This window comes from Corvus cornix, chromosome 2 (assembly GCF_000738735.6).
Source record: "Corvus cornix cornix isolate S_Up_H32 chromosome 2, ASM73873v5, whole genome shotgun sequence".
In the NCBI taxonomy this organism is placed as follows: Eukaryota; Metazoa; Chordata; class Aves; order Passeriformes; family Corvidae; genus Corvus; species Corvus cornix.
The window spans coordinates 27183575-27201971 of NC_046333.1; the positions used below are offsets into that span (position 1 = coordinate 27183575).

At 44.4% G+C, this 18397-nt stretch overlaps 1 protein-coding gene and 1 long non-coding RNA gene across 8 annotated transcripts in view; one reads left to right on the forward strand and one right to left on the reverse strand.

The window, feature by feature from the left end:
* LOC104688917 overlaps nt 1–7171 on the reverse strand; it is a 37473-nt gene extending 30302 nt beyond the window's left edge. For 5 of the 6 annotated variants that reach the window (XR_005601381.1, XR_005601380.1, XR_751708.4 and 2 more), the window contains exon 1: nt 6513–6897. This is a non-coding gene — a long non-coding RNA (uncharacterized LOC104688917). Of the gene's footprint in view, nt 1–6512; nt 6898–7082 lie in introns of those variants that run through there. The other variant, XR_005601379.1, reaches the window with a different exon arrangement.
* A 2-nt stretch (nt 7172–7173) lies between these two features.
* The window catches only part of VOPP1 (VOPP1 WW domain binding protein), a 64044-nt gene continuing 52820 nt past the window's right edge, over nt 7174–18397 (forward strand). For both annotated transcript variants that reach the window (XR_005601378.1, XM_039548226.1), the window contains exon 1: nt 7174–7317. Coding sequence is in view for 1 of the 2 variants with exons in the window: in XM_039548226.1 (XP_039404160.1) it covers nt 7267–7317 (51 nt within the window). In the remaining variant the exon portion in view is untranslated. The remainder of the gene's footprint in view (nt 7318–18397) is intronic.

Below are 18397 nucleotides of genomic sequence, written 5' to 3' on the forward strand. Positions count from 1 at the left end.
TTAGTGTTGATTTTTTTTCAGTACAGCAACAGCTTAATCCTCTTGCCATCTCATTGCAATATGAGAAAATTGAGATTGCTTGGGGGACATTAGTTAATAAACCCATTGCCTGTAATTCCCAGACCATTGATGCATTTTTCCATCTTTATTTAATGGGATGATATTTTTCACATTGAAATATCCAGGCTCTAGCAGTGGAGAAATGCTACAGATAAATTCACACTGAAGGGGAAAAAAACCAACAGGAAATGGTTACTATTTTAAACGAAGAAAGAAAACTCTTATTAGGCAACTTCATCTTTTTGTTTGATTAAAGCTGAAATCTAAAATCTGATTCTTCACTTGCGCTGGTTTTACATTTGTCTCATTGACTTCAGTGGAATTAATCCTAATTTACACTGGTATAAGAAAAATTGGATCACTGAGGTTTCATTATTCCAGATAGTAACCAATGACCTGGTAGAACTTTTAATTCTCTAGCTAGGGGGATGCTGTAAGAGTTGAGAGGTTGTTGCACAGACAGGAAGATGAGATAAGACAAAGCAAAAATAAAGTGCTTCAGGCTATCTCATTCCAGGGGGCTTGTCCTCACAGACCACAGGGGATGGCTTTGCATTTCCATTAAGCTACCATGTTCTTGGAATTGCATTTTCCAGGCATTTTCTCCAGATTGCCAAGAGAGCTCAATGACAGTGTCCAGATGCACAACATACTCCCGACAGCGATCAGTTCTTGTTCTTAGTCTCTGCCAACATCCCTTTCCTCTCCTCTCCTCATCCCTTTTATTTTAACACTTAGGGAGAAAACCCATGTTTTTAAACCAAGTGGCTTCTCTGCAGAAGAAATTAGTGGTGAGCAATGCAGGGAGCAAGCAAGCACTGACGGGGACACATAGACATTCAGCCAGACCATCCTTTTTTCCATTTGCAGTTTACTGTGCAGCCTAATAAAGACTCTGGAACAAAAAGCAGATTGGTATATTACATATTTATATATAAATTACAGCTGGCTTACTACACCTCAGTGAGGGCAGGCAGCAGCTCTTGGTTGTGTGCTTGGACATAATGGGAGAAGCACTACCTCCTCTTCCCCTACTCTGCCTCCAGAGCAGGCTCTCACATTCCCAAGGGAGGACACAAACTGCATTTATCTGCCCCACACCACTACTTCTCTCTGGCTTGGAGGCCATTAGTGGTACACATATCACCACTATGAATCTCTGTCTCAGTCCATTTCCACCCTTGTGCACCATACTGCTTATATTCACCATGCTCTGTTGCGCCATGTATTCCTCTTCAGAGTCCCACCCTGCTCTGTCTCATCCTCTTGTGGCTTTCAGATCCTCCTGACAAAATCTTACTTGTTTTCTGTCTCTGATTATGCCTGGCCAAAGACAGGTTGCTTCATCTGATCTCCCTGTCTCCTATATGTACAATTCAGGTCTGTCCTCCTCCCCTGGTAAATTTGATCGTCTGCCCAGAAGATCTTTTTCTTCAGTCTCCTTACAAACCATCTGCAAGCAGGTTGGAAAGTTACTGCTTTAATTTGACAGCATTTGATACTCACCGTGCTCAGGTCTGAGGCAGTGCACACCACATGTAGATTCAACAGCTTGTGTTTAGACTTCTAACTATCCACTGAATCAATAAAAGGAGCCCAAATAGGAATTCAAAGCCTAAATGTTTCATTGGCAATGAGCTTTGGTCCTGTAACGATACTCTGAATGAACTTAACCTTCCTTAATCCTTCCAGCAAGCACGTTTGTCCTTTCACTGTGGACTGCAAACAAAAAGTTTGCATTTACAAATGACCCATCTACCAGGAAAAACATAATCCCTCTTAGCTCCTGAGTTCTCTAACACAAAGCATTAATATCTTTGCTGAGGGGATAAAACTTCATTCTTGATTGAGAAAACTGAACAAAAAAGCATTTGATCTGATTGACACAGCTATTCTGGTTGAATTGGGTAGTATGTTTAATCAATAAACTCTGCCCTTCAGAATACTAATGCTTATCTTGTAGTTGCTGCTTCTCAAAATACTGTTTGCTATAGAATTATTTGTTTAATATGATGGACAAATATCTGACTCCATCAAGAAAGCTTGAAAGTCAGAGTGTAACAGTGGGGCTGTTCTTTGGGAGCCCAGGTAGGATAGCTTATACAGAACCACTCCACCATTCATTTCTTAGCATATCTATTAAATATGTTATATTTTCTTTCAAGTGGACACGGACTTCCAGTGTAGCAGTATATAGTGACTATGCCCACCGTGGACTTTTATTTGGAGGTCTCAAAGGATAACCCAGGAACCAGTCATCCTGCTTCAGTTCAGTGAGGTTTACTTAATGTCAGTAGCTATGGAAAAGTGACTTCGTGCAGTTTTCAGATATTAATGAAGATTGATAGATGTATTAGAATACTAAAATATGAAACAGGCACTTTTTTTTTAAATCAGTGCTGCTTAGCGCAATAATATCCTTCCATAAAAAAATAAGTTGTAGGAGGTATAAACTCTTACATTACCATTGGAAAGAGGGCTACTACATTTGGATCATCTCTCTGAACCTCCACAGAGTCTTACTGCAATAGAATTATTGAAGATAGGGGCACTGGTGTCAATATGCTACTGAATTTGGAGTAGTTTGTTGAAACTTCAGCAAGTCCTGAATCATATTCCCTTTAAAGTTTCATATAAAGTCAATCACAATGAGTATTTACTGGTGCAAGTGATGAAAAAAAAATTAGCCTTTATTCTGGGAAGCTGGACTATAATTTAACTATTATTCTGCCAAGAGACTACACCTTTGTGTAAACTGAAAGATAGTAAGATTAAAATGGTGGGATTTTTTTTTTCTTTAAACACACCCTGGATAAACAAATTGCTTTGAACAAGATACGGAAGCTGAAGAAATAAAATATTGTGTTTGTCTTGATTGGCTATTGTGCATTCATAAATATTTTTCCTACTTGTTTTTAAATGAATAATGCTAGTGTAGATTCTCAACAGATAGCAGTGATGATTTTGAAAGGCTTTAGACATTTACTGAATATTTTATGCACTTTAAAAGGGTTTTCTTTAACTTATTGACAAAGGCTATTGCCATTTACATAATTATAAAAAAACCCCAAACCCTCAAAATATATTTGAGGTGACCCTACTCTTAAAATAGAGAGTTTGGAAAACAATTTAAAATGTGGCTAATTTTTAATGGCACCTGTGAAGAAGGTAGTGGGATATTTTAAACACAAAATTTTAGAGGTACATAATTATTTGCAGTTCATGAAGGAAAGCAAATGAAAATAATGTATTTGTTTGTTCATAATAAAGTGGTTACCTGCTTCATACACAGCCCTTGTGGAACTGAGTATTTCTCAATAGTATTAGAAACAACACAACTGTTTCAACATAAACAAGGAAGCGTTCAATACAACCAGTTAATTTTTTATTCATTTAAAAATATTCAAGTGTTCAAAATAAATAAGGTCTATAAAATGCATGCATCTATATGCACTATAAGTTCCCCCTAGGAATTTTTACACCTGTTACTCAGTTTGAAAAAGAAAAATTGACAAAGGAGTAGCATTCTCAAAAATAATATATACTTTTACATTTCAGGAAAGAGAGGTAGCTGAGTAAAAGAAATACGTTAGTATTGGCAACCTCTGCTGAGAGAATTATGGCAATATTATTGAGGAACACCTAAGATTCCACAGAGAAGCAGCATATTATGAATATTTCAGCTGCAGTGCAAGCCTCAATCAGATAAAATAAAGCTTTTTTACTGCTACTGCTCCTGAAACTATCTTATTTTATTTTGAAATATATATATTTGTTTCTATACACAGATTCTGGAAGCTCTGGAGTTTTAAGCTCTTTGAACACAGTAACTGAAGAGAGACTAGAATCAGGACATGAAGGAAGGGGCTGGTTTTTTAACTAGGGACCTTGCCTCCCACAAAAGCCTTATCTTGTTTCTCTGTTGTGTCAAGCTGCTTCGCCATCAAGCTGCAGCGTGGTGGAGGGAAAGTGTTCGTTTCTCTCCTAGACAAGCTCTGAGGGGCTCTGCTGCAACTTGCACTTTTGCTGAGAAAATGCCACATGCTGAGCCAAGTTCATTTGTACTTTAACTCCATTAAAGCTAATGGGCTTTCCCTGGGGATGAAGATGGTTTCTTGAAGCTAGGTGGAAATGAAAGAAGACATCACTTAGGGGAGCTGAGATATGACTGAAATGGAATATGAAATTGTTTATTCTTAGGTCAGGAGATATTTTTCCTGTTTCAGCTTATGTCAGCCTGGAAAGAATTTTATAGCATGGGATATCCATACCCTTCTCTAGGCTGAATAATAAACTATGCACTGGGAAGCACATGCTTCCAGACTGGGCAGCTTCCTCTTCCTCCAGCTCACTGCTGCTTCAATCTCACTCTTGCTAATTTGTCTGCTGATTAAAACCTGTTAATTTTTTTAGCCTTTCTTGCCTTAGTAAAAATTTTTTTTAAGAAAAGAAAATCTAACACTTTATTAGTTCTCAAGCTAAAGTCAGTAGTGAGGTATGTGTTACTAATTAACTGAAGTGTATTTTAGAGCTTGCTCTTGCCTGGGGACATGTGATAGTGGGCCATCAGCTGAAAGTTTTGGTAGGGTCAGCCTTTAAGGGTGGTAGTGTCTTAGGCTGCAAGACTCCAGACTTCTTTCCTAACTTTTATTTATGCCTTAGTATTTTATCAGTTCTCCCAGAATGTGTGCTGTCAGGATTTCTGCTGGTCTCTGGGCTCCCAGAGCACCCTTGCTGGGAAACATAGCAGCAGCACAGAGCACTCAGACATGCTAAGCACGGACATTCAGATTCATTTGATGTCCCTAAACATCTTCTATGCTCTTCTTCATCTTCTCTATGAAGAGTCATTGTGTCTCCAGAATGCTGTCTCCTAGGTCATGCAACACAGAAATTAGGAATGGGAAGGGAGTTTAGGGTTAGCCATACACCAGGACAGAGCTCTGAACACCATCCTCTGCAAACCTCTATAAATTGAAGCCTTTTTGAACTGATGCGTGACTTTGAATTTTTATGTTGAGACAATACAAGCTGATCCCTCTTAGGTGATAGCCAGTGTACAATATGTCTTTCTCAAAATGCCAGATGTAAGAAAGCATAACTTTTCAACTCAGATTATATAGAGACCTGTGTATAATTGCCTCATTCAGACTTCACTGTTGGACCAAGCGGTGGCCGTGACATTTCCTTAGGCACCTTCTAGCAAATTCAACTAGAGATGTAAGCATTCATCTGAAAAACTCATCTCACAGCTTCAGATTGGTTGGCATCAACCAGAGACAAAAATAAGTATCAAAATGGGTAGTCCCTCAGGAAGGACTTGTGCAGGCTGCCTCTGAGTACACAATGTCATACAGTGTGCCGGAACCTGTATACAGTTACTCCTCACATAAAGCATATGACCTGGTCCTGAGAGCACGTATGATTAATGGTGCCAGCTGGAAGACGCTCGTAAAACTCACCCAAAGTTCACTGTATGGAAAAACAACTGCCTGATGACGTTTTGCTGCAACGTGGCATTGGGAGATGGCAAGTTTCTTGCTTGAATACTATGATGACAGGGAAGTGGTGAACGGAAGAGTTGTGAGTTGTGAGGACGTGCTAGTAGTAGTTTTTTAGTAGTAGCCCACAAAAGGACAGTGGGAGGTGTATCTCCTTCGGAAATGCTACTGGGAAAGGTCTGCCATTCAGAGGGAAATGGGGCAGTTCTCCCCCTCATCTATTTTGATTTTCCCCTGAGGAATAAGTTGCTAGTTTACCTACAAAGCAAGGGCAAGAGACCTCTAAACTGCCTAAACTCAGAGAAGAGTTGTGCCTCCCTCCAACTGTATACAGTGTCCAGCTGTGGTAAGGGTGCAAAGTGCTCGGAAAGCGAGGCTCAAAGGATCAGGAGAAGATGGTTGCGGTGAAGGAAACACCCAAGGCATAACTACACTAGCCAGCTGGAGATGAGAGCTCAGTACTGGAGCTGGCCCCTCCACTCCAGTCTAGGATTTGTCCCGAGACCTTTACAAGCAGATGTCCCAGGGCTGTTACCAAGCACGCTGAGGAAATGAAGGACCAGGCCCCTTCTCTGAAATGCCAAAGGTTACCCCACAGGCAAAGGGGGCTAAGCCTAGACACACAGCTCCTGTTCCCACCCACCAGGCTGGTGGAGAAAGCGCCTCATAGAATCACAGAACTACAGAATTATTCAGGTTGGGAAGAACTCTCAAAGATTATTCCATGGGCAGGGACACCTTCCACAAGACCAGGCTACTCAAAGCCTCATCCAAGCCAATCTTGAACACTTCCACAGGTAGGGCATCCACAACTTCCTGGGAAACCTGGTTTCAGTGTCTCACCAACCTCACTGTAAAAAATTTCTTCCATGTCCAATCTAAATTAACTCTCTTTCAGTTTCAAATCACTGCCCATTGGTCTATCGCTACAAATAAAAAATCCATCCTCACCTTTCTTATAACTTCATTCTGGGTACTGGAAGGCTGCTTTAAAGTGTCCCCAGAACCTTCTCTTCTCCAGGCTGAAGTGCTCCAACTCTTTTAGTGTTAGTAGGAGAGGTTCTGCAGCCCTCTGGGCATCTTTGTGGCCTCCTCTGGACTCACTCCAACAGGTCGCTCTTCCGCGGAAGGGATGTCGTGGCCACGGGCGACCCACGGACCGAGCGACTCCAAGGAGGATCCCGTTACTGTCCCCTCAGGCAGGGGCAGATGCGGGGCAGGGGGAGATGCGGGGCGAGGGGAGATGCGGGGGCAAACGCGGGGTCACTCACCCGCCGCCACCGCCCCCTCCCGGCCGGGCAGCGGCGCGGGGCGGGGCCTCAGCGGCGGCGGCGCCCGGCCTCTTTGTGCCGCCCGCCCCAGCACCCGCTGTCCTCCGCCTCGCCCCGACCGTGCTTCTCTCGGCTCCGGCCGCCGACGTTGCCGCGGAGGGGATCGGCGGGTCAGCCCGCCCCCGCCCTGCTGCGGGGCTTCCCCGCCTCCCTCCCTCCCCGCCCGCCGCCGCTCTACCCCGCCTCGTACCTCTGCCCCCGGTGCGGGCTATTCGCCGCCGCCTTTCCGGGCTGCCCGTGAGCCCGCCGTGCGCGCTGCCGCCCGGAGCTTCCCCGCCGTCGGGGATGGCGCGGCTGGCAGCGCCCGTGCGCGCTTGAGGCGGAGGGGCGAGCCCGCCGCCGCCGCGGGAGGAGGAGGAAAAGGAGGAGGAGAGATGAAGCGCTTCCACCCTGGGGTCGCGCTGCTGCTCTCGCTGCTGTGGGAGGTGAGGTGGGCCGTGAGGGGAGCGCTGCCTTGCGGCGCCTGCGGCAGCCCCGGGTTCACCCCGCGGGGGTCCGCCATCGGTCGCGACCTGGAACTGCGCGGCCGGCGGAGGGGACCTGCAGCCCTCACCCAGCCGGGGGGCGTGCGGGGGAGGTGATTTATTTTGGGGTTAATGTCTTTGCCGGAACGGGCTTGGTTCCACAGGCAGTGCGTGGTCAGGGGTGCGGAGGAGCTGCGGGGCCGGGCTGGGCGAGACCCGGAGCGGCTGCGGGTGCGGTGGTCACGGGCGTTCGCAGCGGCCGGGCTCGCCGGGTGTCCGGGGTCTTACTGCAAGAACAGAGGGAGATTATCCGCGGTGTGATGGAGCCGAGTAAGACGAGACCTGTAGGCAGGGGCACAAGCTGCTGGAAGCTGCCCATTCCGAGCAGACTGGCGGACTCTCCAGCGTGCGCCTGTCAGTAAGGGTTAAACGGAAGGTGCATCTCTTATTTTCATTTTAAGTAGCCTTTCGTGGACAAAGTGTCCATTCCGAGGTAGGTAGAGGTGCGGCGGCATCAGCTCAGGAGGAGCCGTGGCGGCACCGAGCAGCGTGGTCAAACTTCTGTGAAAGCCTGGATAGCGCAGCTTTCGTACGTACAACAGTCAAACAAGCAAACAAACAGTGAATTAGGAGCTTTCATTAATTGGAGGGGGGATTTGTGCCATGCAGCTGTAGAATCACGGAATAGTTTGGATTGGAAGACACCTTAAAGATCGTCTAGTTTCAGCCTCCCTCCCATGGGCTGGGGTGACACTGGATCAGGGGGCTGGGAAACCAGCTCTTCTTTTTCAGTGGGCGGATCGGTAGATGTTTTCTGGGGGCCAGCTGTCTCTTGGTGTGTGGTTTAACCTTGGGGCTGGGGGCAGGCAGGGGAACATCAGTAGCCCCCCTGGGACAGACCCGTGCGGGCACGCTGCCATGTGGGGCTCCCGGTGGCAGGTTTGCCAGCGTGCTGGAGTCATCGCCGGGACACGTGCGGTGGCAGCGTGCCAGGGTGACTTCGGAAACACCCGTGGGCTTGTCTTAGGTACATCTTTACATTTATAAAGCCCAGAGGCAGTGCAGCTGAAAGTGTCAGAGAGGTGAAAGAGCTGTGTTGCCTCTGTGATGGAGCAGTTTAGGCAGAAAATTTATTAATTTTTTTTGAAAAACAGCATGACACCAAACCCATACATGGAAACCAGAATGCTGGCTGTGTAATTACTGCTTTTGGTAATGGATATAATTCATGAAAATGATGTTTACTACATGTTTATGCCACCTACGTAGATGAATGATTTCTGGTGTGTTGCCCACTACGCCATCCAGCATCATCCCATTAAAACACTCACATCAAAATCACCGCTTAATGTAAATAAATGTAACTCTTCACAAATTAATTGGTTTGCATCTCCTTACCCTGGCTGTAAACCTGGCCCTGATCCTGGCCCTCAATTACTCTTGACTCCACAGCAGCTCTTCAGGAATAGCAAAATGTCGATTGAATGAAACAAACACCACCATCTCCCTGAGGGATTTTGTTCATCTGAAACTGTGAAAGGTTTCGCCTCTCCAGGATCTCTTTGATTGGATGTCTCTGCTCTCTTAACATGTATTCTGCTGAAAAAGATCATTTGTGCCTGAAAAAGTAATTTGCATAAATCCTCATTGGAGCTAGCCAGTGTTGCTGTTATTTAAGCTTTTGTACTGGTTTTAATTGTGGGGTTTTTTTTCCCTTTTTCTTTTAATCTAGAATGTTTGTTTTGCCATCTGGTTTTGTGGATTTTTTTTTTTTCTTTTTGGAAATGCTTAGATTACCTATTAAAATGAGATACTGTGTAAATAAGGTTGTATTCTACAGGCCCAGAAACAGAGTGCTGGGGGTTTAAACAACTAAATCGGAGACATGTGGTTGTTTCGAAGGTTTTTGATACATGAAACTTTCTCTGTCTTCTGCACACAGTTCTGTACTGGATATAATCTGAAATAGCATTGCTGCAATTGTTTTAAATCTGTTTGCAGCTTCAACATGATCTTAGTTATTACGGAACAGAGCATGAACTGAGAAATACAGTTTTCATTCATCGCTTTGCATAAGGCTCTGGCTATTACCCAGATACTTTGGGGAGGAGCCCATTTAGTCCGTCAGAATGCTATGTAGTAGTTTACTGATTCTAACCAAGATTTCCTTGGTTAGATTACCCAAAGTACTTGTTGAAAATGTTTGTGTATTGTAAACCACTGTTTCTGGTCATATTGATGAAAGGAATGAACTCCTTCACAATTAAGCATACATCAAGTTCATGGTGGGTGTGAGTTTGGATGTGGGGAGTGTGTGTGTTTGTGTCTTTAAGGTTGGAGCCTAGTCAGTAGCTGACTGTGCCAGTCTCCCGCAAGGAAGTGATGGTTTGCTGTTCCTGATGTAAAGGCAGAAGATGCAGAAGAGGGGCTGAGGGCCAGGGGAAGGAGCTTCCATATGCTGGTGGGTGGTTTCATGAAGGTGACTAAAGGCATTACCGTTGAAGCAGGATTTACACATAAGAAATTGCTGGCTCTTGATGCTAAAATACCAGTCCTTGTTCTAGACAAGCTTGAGATGCACTAATTACAGAAACACCCAGAGCACTGTGGTGGTGGGAGAGGGGAATTAATTTTGAGTTTTCTTCTTTGATGAGGGTCTCACTGCAACCACAGAGACCATTGTGGAAGAAAAATCTCCAACCCCAGGACCCAGAAAGCTCTGCTCTGAGAAGACCTTGTTTTTAGGGGAGAAAAGCCAAAGATGCCATGTGTTTTGCTCCTGACTTAATTGCAGTTGAACAGTTTAACAAGTAAGGTGAAATGAGGTGGACAATTTGACAGGCAATTTTGGTTCTTGCAGGAAGAAATGAAGACTGTTGAATCTTTATCTGTCTTTTTCAAATTAATTTGGCTACTTGGAGATAGCAGTGTGTTATTAGCTGCAGTTTCTTGAAATGCCCTTTTTCGCCAGGCACCTGGATGTCTGGTATACCCGTAGTACTGGAGTATGTGATTTCTGTACTCACAAATAACCAGTGGTCTTGCGTGCTAGCTTGGCTTATGGTTCTGTGGTATTTTGTCTCAAGTGGCTCTCAGTTTTATGGAAAGATTTGAGGAGGTCCTTGAAGTGATGCCTGTTTGGGGCATATATATCAAGATTTTCTGCTTCTGTTTTATCAGTGATCCTAAGGGCTTTGGCTGTCTGAACTTAAATGTGACTTTAATGAATAGTGATGTCTTTGGAATGGGGAAAAAATACAACTAAACAGGCAGTCCCCCCACCCCCCCAATGAAGCAAGCTTATTTTCAGCCTTAATGAGGACACCAGTGTCTCTGTGGGGCTTACTTCTCAGACTGAGTGCTTGCTTTCTCTCTCACAAGCTGTGGAAGTGCTGGATGGAGGAGAGCTCAGTTGCTGAAGCTCAGCTCAAGGATGGGGAAGCTGAACGGAGCTGTTTCAGGCTGAGAGAGGACCCTGTCTGTGCTGCAGTGGTAATAAAGGTGTTTTATTGTTACTGCTGCAGAGAAGCTTGCTGGGTAGCCTCAACTTTCAGAACTGTCAAATAATTTTAGATACCTAAGCCTCTGGTTGGCCCATATGTTGTATCCAGGAGAATCTAGGAGCTAACGCAATGGTCAGAATATTTAAGTGAAGCTTAGTTAAGGTGAGTGAGGCCTGCAGTAGTCGCTGTAGGTGGTGTGAGCTGTGTGTGAGAATCCCTCTAGAAAGGTTTCCACGTGGCTATAAAAAATGGAGAACCTCACTTCTGGAAATACTAGTGTTGATATTTCTACACACTGAGTTTCTCATTATTGAGAATTATGATGTGGATGCTGGTAGAAACTCTGATAATTTTGGATGGTTGAAAAAAGTGATCAGTATAGTCCTCTTGTTAATTTGTCAGATGAAAGATACTACATAAGAGTCAAGCGCCTTTTTTAAAAAGAAGAAGAAAATGGACATGTCATAGGAACAGCAAAATGTGTTATCTTGAAAGAAAATTCAAACACTCCCGACAGTCTGTCATACAAGATTTGTTTAAGTAAGAGCAAAGTTGGCTGGTGCTCCTCAGTTGGTTAACTGCTGTGTTGAGCTCTTTTAGTATTATTTTTGTAAGTGGACTTCAACTGGGGAGATTTTATCAAATCAGAGAAACTGAAAATTTCTGTCCTTCCTGAAGAGGTTTGTTTGTGGTTTTTCTTTGACTGGTCATGGTTTTGGTTGTTTTGGGGTTTTTTTAATCTCTGTAGGAACAAGAACATTAAGATGAACAAACCCACCAGTCTTAAAGAAAAAACCTACACATTTTGATCATGGTAGGCACAGGTACAGTTGAAGAATTCATGAGGATTTATGGGGACCACTCCATCCTACCCTCCCCACCCCGCTGCTTTCTGGTATTTTTTTCTATCCATTAGTGGTCAGGATTTCCTTTTTATAAAATACTGTAAAAGTGTATGTACCCTTGAATGTACAAATGTGCATGCACACCAGTGTTGTTGCTTCTGTGGCAGCCCACTTATACTGCCCTAATGATGTTTTAACTCCTGTTCTTTCAGTGAGGGTTGGGGGGGAATAAGGGGAAAAGTCTATCCCAAAAAACCTGAAAGAGAGTTGTTAGTGTAGATGTGTCCACTAACCCTCTCCAGCTTTTTAGTTTTGGTTACATAATGGATTTAGCAGCTTAAACAATTTCTGGTGGGTTTTTTTCCTTACCCTCCTGCAGCTGGTTGCAAAGCAGCTATTGCATTGCTGAGTGAAGGCAGGAAAGAGCTTACTTACAATTTATAGTTTGGGGATCCAACTGGTGCTGGCAAGCCTTCCCTGCCTCTTGACAGCAGTGAGATGGGCTGTGATTTCCAGGCGGGAGGACTGAGCTCACACACTTTTCTCACTTTGCTCCTGCTGAGGAGGAGACAGATTCGTGTTGGTTGTGGGAAAGGAACGGGTGGCTGACTGCCATTTGCATCCTCTAAGAGGAGGTGCAAAGGCGTTTTTTTTGGCTTGGTGGGTTTGGGGCTTTTTTGTTTAAATTAGAAGAAGCATTTATAAAATCTGTTTATGTTTTCTTATGGCAGCCAAAAATATTTAGCACTTTCTGTTATGCTTTCTTCATAAAAGGGAAGTCCTCTGTCTCTCTTTTCTCTTGGTACTTTCCTCTCAGCTAATGCAGGTGGCTCGAAGGATGTGTTAAACTTGACCAAGGCAAGCCCTGAGACTTCAGGTGCTGTTTTAAAATGGATTTAGGTAAAATCAGTGAAAAAAGGGGTCAGTTGAAACTCTTTGGTTTAATACAAATTCATTTTGTATTCACTCCACTAAGAAGAGGCTTAGAAAAACTGCAGTGAGTATGCCCATGTAGAGGCTTGCTCTGGTCATCAGTGTAGGCTGAGTTTACAGGCAGAAACAGAGTAATGCTTGAGCTTATGCTACAGAATTTAAAATAAAAAATTATATCTTGCTGGGGTAAGGTGGCTACCAATTTGCTTCAAATTTTTTGTGATATAATGTAAAATCCATATGAAAAACCATTACATAAAGCTTTTGTGTCTAATTTTTGATGATGCTATTTTGCTTTGTATGCTCAGCAATGCAGCTGAGTTTGTTCTGCTGAAGGTTTTGTTGAAATCCTGTTAGAGTTTGTTATAGCAAATATAAACTCTCTTTGGACTAGCAAGAGGCAAAGCCTTTCTAAAAGCTTTTTTTTGTTTGCTTGTATAGTGCTTTTTTTGGAAAATGAATCTTAAGTCTGTCTGAAATCTGAGGACACAGCCTGGGATCTTGGGCATTAAACAGCAGTTTCAAGACAAGGGAAAGCTAAGGTCTTAAACAGTGGATATTATCACTTTCCTGGCATCAGAACAGTAAGATATGAGATGAAATGCCGTGACTGGTACTTCAGAAGGGCATGAGAGGGGAATCTGGGTTTGTTGAGTGCTTTTTCCTTTTTTTCTTTCTGAGAACAATGTATCTTGACAAGTTTCTTGCATATTAAATGGAAGAGTTATCACTGCTGAGTTAAAAATGTCTTTCTTCAGAAGCCTGTCTTCAACTTTGTGCTAAATAGGTGTTAGTTACACCTGTGTTTTAAATAGCTCAACTAAAAATCTCTTTCTCAGTGACTCAGCTTTCAGTCTGGTAAATTTTTAAAAGAAAAGGAACTAGCAAGAAGCAGTTTCTAATCTGTATCTCATGCAATGAAGATGTGGGTTGCTGCTGGCAAGGGTGGTCTCTAATCCCTGGCTTTGCCTGCTCCTGCAGGTCTAGTGACCCTGGGACCACAAAAAGATCATATCAACCCACTGATGCCACGAATGACTAAGCCACAAAAAAGGGACTGGGGTAAAGAAGTGAGAGGGAATAATTTTCCATTGGTTCAGCAGAGGTTTGTGCCATGGTATAGCATCATGAAACTTGCTGCAAGGGAGGAGGGAGAACGTATGGCTTGGAGCAGGAGTGCTTGTTTTGGTAGCACACTTCTGATTTCAATACATTAGGTGTCTTCTAATGGGAATCATAAAATCCCTTTGGTTGGAAAAGACCTTTAAGGTCATTGAGTCCAATAGTAAACTTAACAGAGCCATATCCACCGCTAAACTGTGTCCCTAGATGATACTGCATATGTACTGGAGTGGAAGGCAATCATGCAGACCTTTTCCATGCTCTGCTAGAAGGGAAAACTATCAGAGCCTGATTTTTTTTTTCCATTCCCTGAACGATGACATTAGATACTGTTGTGGAAAAGTTAGTCTTACCATTTTCCCAAATCACCTGCCAAGTGTTTCTCAGAGCAGAAGTGCTCTACCAGGAGCTAATGGCCACTGTAGCTTTTCCCATCTGTGGGGCAGGAGAGGGTCATGGATGGAGACCGTTCTTCTGGGGAAGGTCCAGCTTCAGTTGCAGCATGGGAAGGACTGTTGTCCTTGGGTCCAGCCAAAGGCAACAACAAACACGGCACTCCTCTGCTGTACCTTTCACCTCTCTCATTTGGAGGTCTAAAATAATGCCAAAACCTTGGCCTTTCATTGAAAGTGTCTGTGAAGTGATCTGGGCCTTAGTTTCAAAGTTCAGAGGCAGTGGAAAGTGGCCATTTGTGAAGGGTGATGAAGTGGGGTGGTGGGAGTGTACCCAGACTCCAGTCCTGGCTGCACACGAGTCCTCTGTAAGCAGCTCACCCTTTCCAGCTGGAGTAGGAAGGATGGCTTGGTCTTCCACCTCTGACATTGATAGGCATCAGGCAACTAAAGAGCTGGCAATAGTTTTGAGGATGGATCCTTCCTTGCCAGGTCTTGTGCTGCTGGAATACGATGTGAGGTCTCCGGATCCCAGGAATGTAGCCAATACCTCTAAACATTTGTCTTTCTAAGGCAATTACATTTAATGTTTTCTTATGCCTTTCTAGTTACATGCATTCCAGTCTGTTTGGATCTTCCCTGAGAGTATGAAGAAGTGGTGAACCCCTGAAATGAAATGATTATGAGAGGAACGTGAGCATGTGGGAAGGTGGCAGGGATCTCACTGACAACAGACTGAAGATGGGTAGCACGTGTTACACTTGATGTGAGAGGAGTGTTTTGTTGCACATGTTCATCTTCCTGGGCCTCAGTCAGTGGCACTAAAACCTAAGGAAGGGTGATGCTTTTGTAGACCTACTCTGCTTAGCTTGGTCTTCCCAGCAGTGTAGTTACAGTGACAGGCTTGTGCTGCTGTGGGGTTAAGAGCAAGTAGTGTGCCTGTGATCCAGAGGGTTTGGTTGTCAATAAATAAGGAGCTCCGTCAGGGAATGTATACGAGCAAAGAAAAATAAAATCAATGACTGTAGTAGCAAAGATGGGCTTCTTTTGAGTTGCTGAAAACTTGGGTTTTTTTGGCTGGCACAGTTGTGTCTTTCTGCATGCATGTCTGATGGCTGTACGTAGACCAACAAAATCCTTCTGTGTGTCCTGGTTGGAGTCTGTATTTCTCCTTTTCTGGACAGAAGATTCTCTTTGTCTAACTGGAGGAGGCCAGATGTTTATACCTTGCTGGTTTTAGCACAGTCCCTTTAGTATCAACACAGGAGATTGATATCCAGCTGTGCAGCACTGTTTAGACATGGTGATTCGACAACAGACAGTGTAAGGGTCTCTACCTGGGGAATTGCTCAGGTGTTGCTCAGTGTTTTGTTTCTCCCAATTTTCTTAAATCTCTTCACTAGAGTGGATAGAAAACCTGTTAACTTAGTGAATTCCTTTCTGCTTTCCTCATGATACCTGTAAATGTGGAAGCAGGCACTTCTCACAGTGGTTGGTGGGTGACTGTAAGTCACCAGCTTTTGATGCAAAAACCAGGCAAGGATGAGTCAAGCGTTTTGTTTCATTTCTGCTTCTCAGGGGGGAAAAATGCATTGCTCATCGCTACAGATAATTATCTCAATACTGGTATAAGTGAGATCCAGGAATTCACTGCTGGCACTCTTACAGTGTGAGTCCCCAGCTCAGGGCACTATTTCCCTGCTGCATTTGGAGCCAGGGGTTTAACCCATTACAGGAATGGTAATGGGTATAAAAGTCCACCTTCATTTGTTCAAGTGCCATTAAGTTTGGCAGAATCTCAGTCCAAAAAAGAGGACACGTGATCTCTGAACATGCTGCTTTCAAATGATCAGACAATTGTCTAGCCTAAAAAAAACCAAAGGGGAAGGATGGGTGCATAAGAAGTTTTAAATCTACTTTTTCAAGGTCTGCTTTTCTTTTTCAGGCTGACATAAGATACTCCTATCTTGAGTGCTGTCTTGCCTATCCCAAACATATATTAGTAATGATAACCATGATTTTCAATGTTTTGAGCAGCAATAGTGCAGATGATGCCTGCTGATCCTGAACTATCAAGCAGTGCTGTCATGATGGGCCCCAACGTGTGCAGTGGGGTTTTGCGTCAGGGACCCCAGTTCTGCTCTGATCGGTTTTTTGACTAAAGCAACTCACATCTCCTGGCTGTGATACAGAAGTACTAATAGCTATGAGATTGGGTTAAAACTCTTCAGAACTGGGTCATCCTGTAGTTTGAGATAGTGGAAGATAACATTAAGCTGCTTCATTTTTTTTTCTGTAGCTGAAGTGATAGTAGTCTCTGTTCTTAAACTTGTGTGCATGCATCCCTGCATAAAGTATGTTATAGTGCTACACTAAGCCCGGGTGTTTGCCTGCATATTTCTTAGAATGACCTGTATTACTAGGGAAGCTAGGGAGCAGGGGAAGCATAAGTGCCTAATAATAGCCAGATACTACAAGGTGCGTAATGTTGAGGAAAACCTAAGGCTGTTTGGGGCTTTCGCATAATGCCAGCACCATGCAGCCAGCTGAACTTAACGCTGAACTTGCAGCATGGTGATGGAAAAGTGTTTCAGGATTTGCAGGTGATCTATGGATCTTGGAGCTTCTGTTTTCTGAAATCCAGGTCTTAGATTTTTTTTTTCTCACATGCTGTGGGTAATACTTCTGATGGTGACTCCTTAAACCCCAGGGTGAATTTTATTAGCAAGTTGGGTCTCACTACACCCTTTATGTGGCAATCGTCTGGATAGGTATCTGCAGTGTTCCTAGAAGGCATTGGATGGAATCCTGAAAATGCTGTAGGAGACACATTGGAATATGCCCAAAACCTGGCTGGTGAAACTTCCTGGTGTGGCTATGCTGACCCACCCTGCTGGCTCTGTGAGCAAGTGTGCCTGTCACAAGGCACCCTGTGGGAACACATTTAGGTTGCAGCTTCACCTGGCTTTCCCTGTGGACAAAAACCATGGGCATAGCTGTGGCACAAAGCCGGGAGGATTTGGATTAAGCTTGTTTTAATTCTGTAGTAATCTTGACTTCCTATTTTTATTAAAGCCCTAATCCTGGGCTCCGTCCAAAGGCCATTAAAAGTCAGTGGAGACAACCCACTTCCTTCCAGTGAGTGCTTGGACAGGCTGCCTGGAAGGTGCTGTTTGCCTTTGGTTTTGGTGTCTCAACCAGCTTGAGGTGAGGTGACCTTTGCTCTATGCAGCTTCTGGAGCCCTGTGGACAGGGGTGGTGGTGTCTTCCCCAGGCTGAAGGCACACACTTATACTGAAAAGTTTGATTGCCTTGAAGCAGCTCTTGCTGTCGCTCATCTGTGCACCTGCACTAGGCAGTGCCTGTACCCATGGAGCTGCCGGTGTACCTCTCCTTGGGGAAGCAGCTACTTCAGCCTGCCACGGTCACTGTCCATGTTGCATAAGGAGAAAAGCATCATAGTGATTATATAAAAGAGATTATGTAACTGGGTAATTTGGTAATCGCCTCTCTGGTGAACGCTAAGAATAGCTTGTGAATATGCTTTTATTTCTGTGATAGCCATCCACAGTGATAAAGCACTGGAAAAGGTGGGTGCTGGGCACTGGCACAGGGTGAAATACTTGTCCCTGCTGTGTGTGTATTTGCAGAGACGCCGCAGCTCCTGTGCTGCTCTGGTGAGACACATCAGCTCCTGTTCCCTCTGCCCCACAGTGTGGTGTGACTTGCTCCACAGGTGCGGTGAAGGTACCCAGCTGCTCTTGATAAGTCTGTGCCACCTGCCTGTGGCGTCCTTACGAGGACATGCAATGCACAGGCAGAGCAGATGATGGCAGAGGGAATGCATGTTGGTTCTCCATGAATTGGGGCCATTTTCACTTTCTCTTGCTTCCTAGAGTATCTGTTTTTTGTGCTAAGTTGCCAGTACCTCTTTCCCCCACCCCACCCCAAGAAGTGTCTGGGAGGTGCTGGACAATTTCCGGGATCCTGATGAGGAGCAAGGAGGCTCATGGGCTGCTTTAAGACAACTGAGAAGACCATGTGTGCTCCAGCCCCACTCGCATCTCTGTTCGTGTGTTTATTCCTTGCTTGCAGAAGGGAAGGTGACTCATGAAAAAAATCAGATGCTGCTAAAGCCAGTGAGAGCTCTGTAATGTTAATTGAAGTCAAGGGAGAAACTGTGGAGGAGATGGGTGCTGTTCCTTGTAGTCTCATACCCCTGAGAAGGCTGTGCAGGGATGAGCTC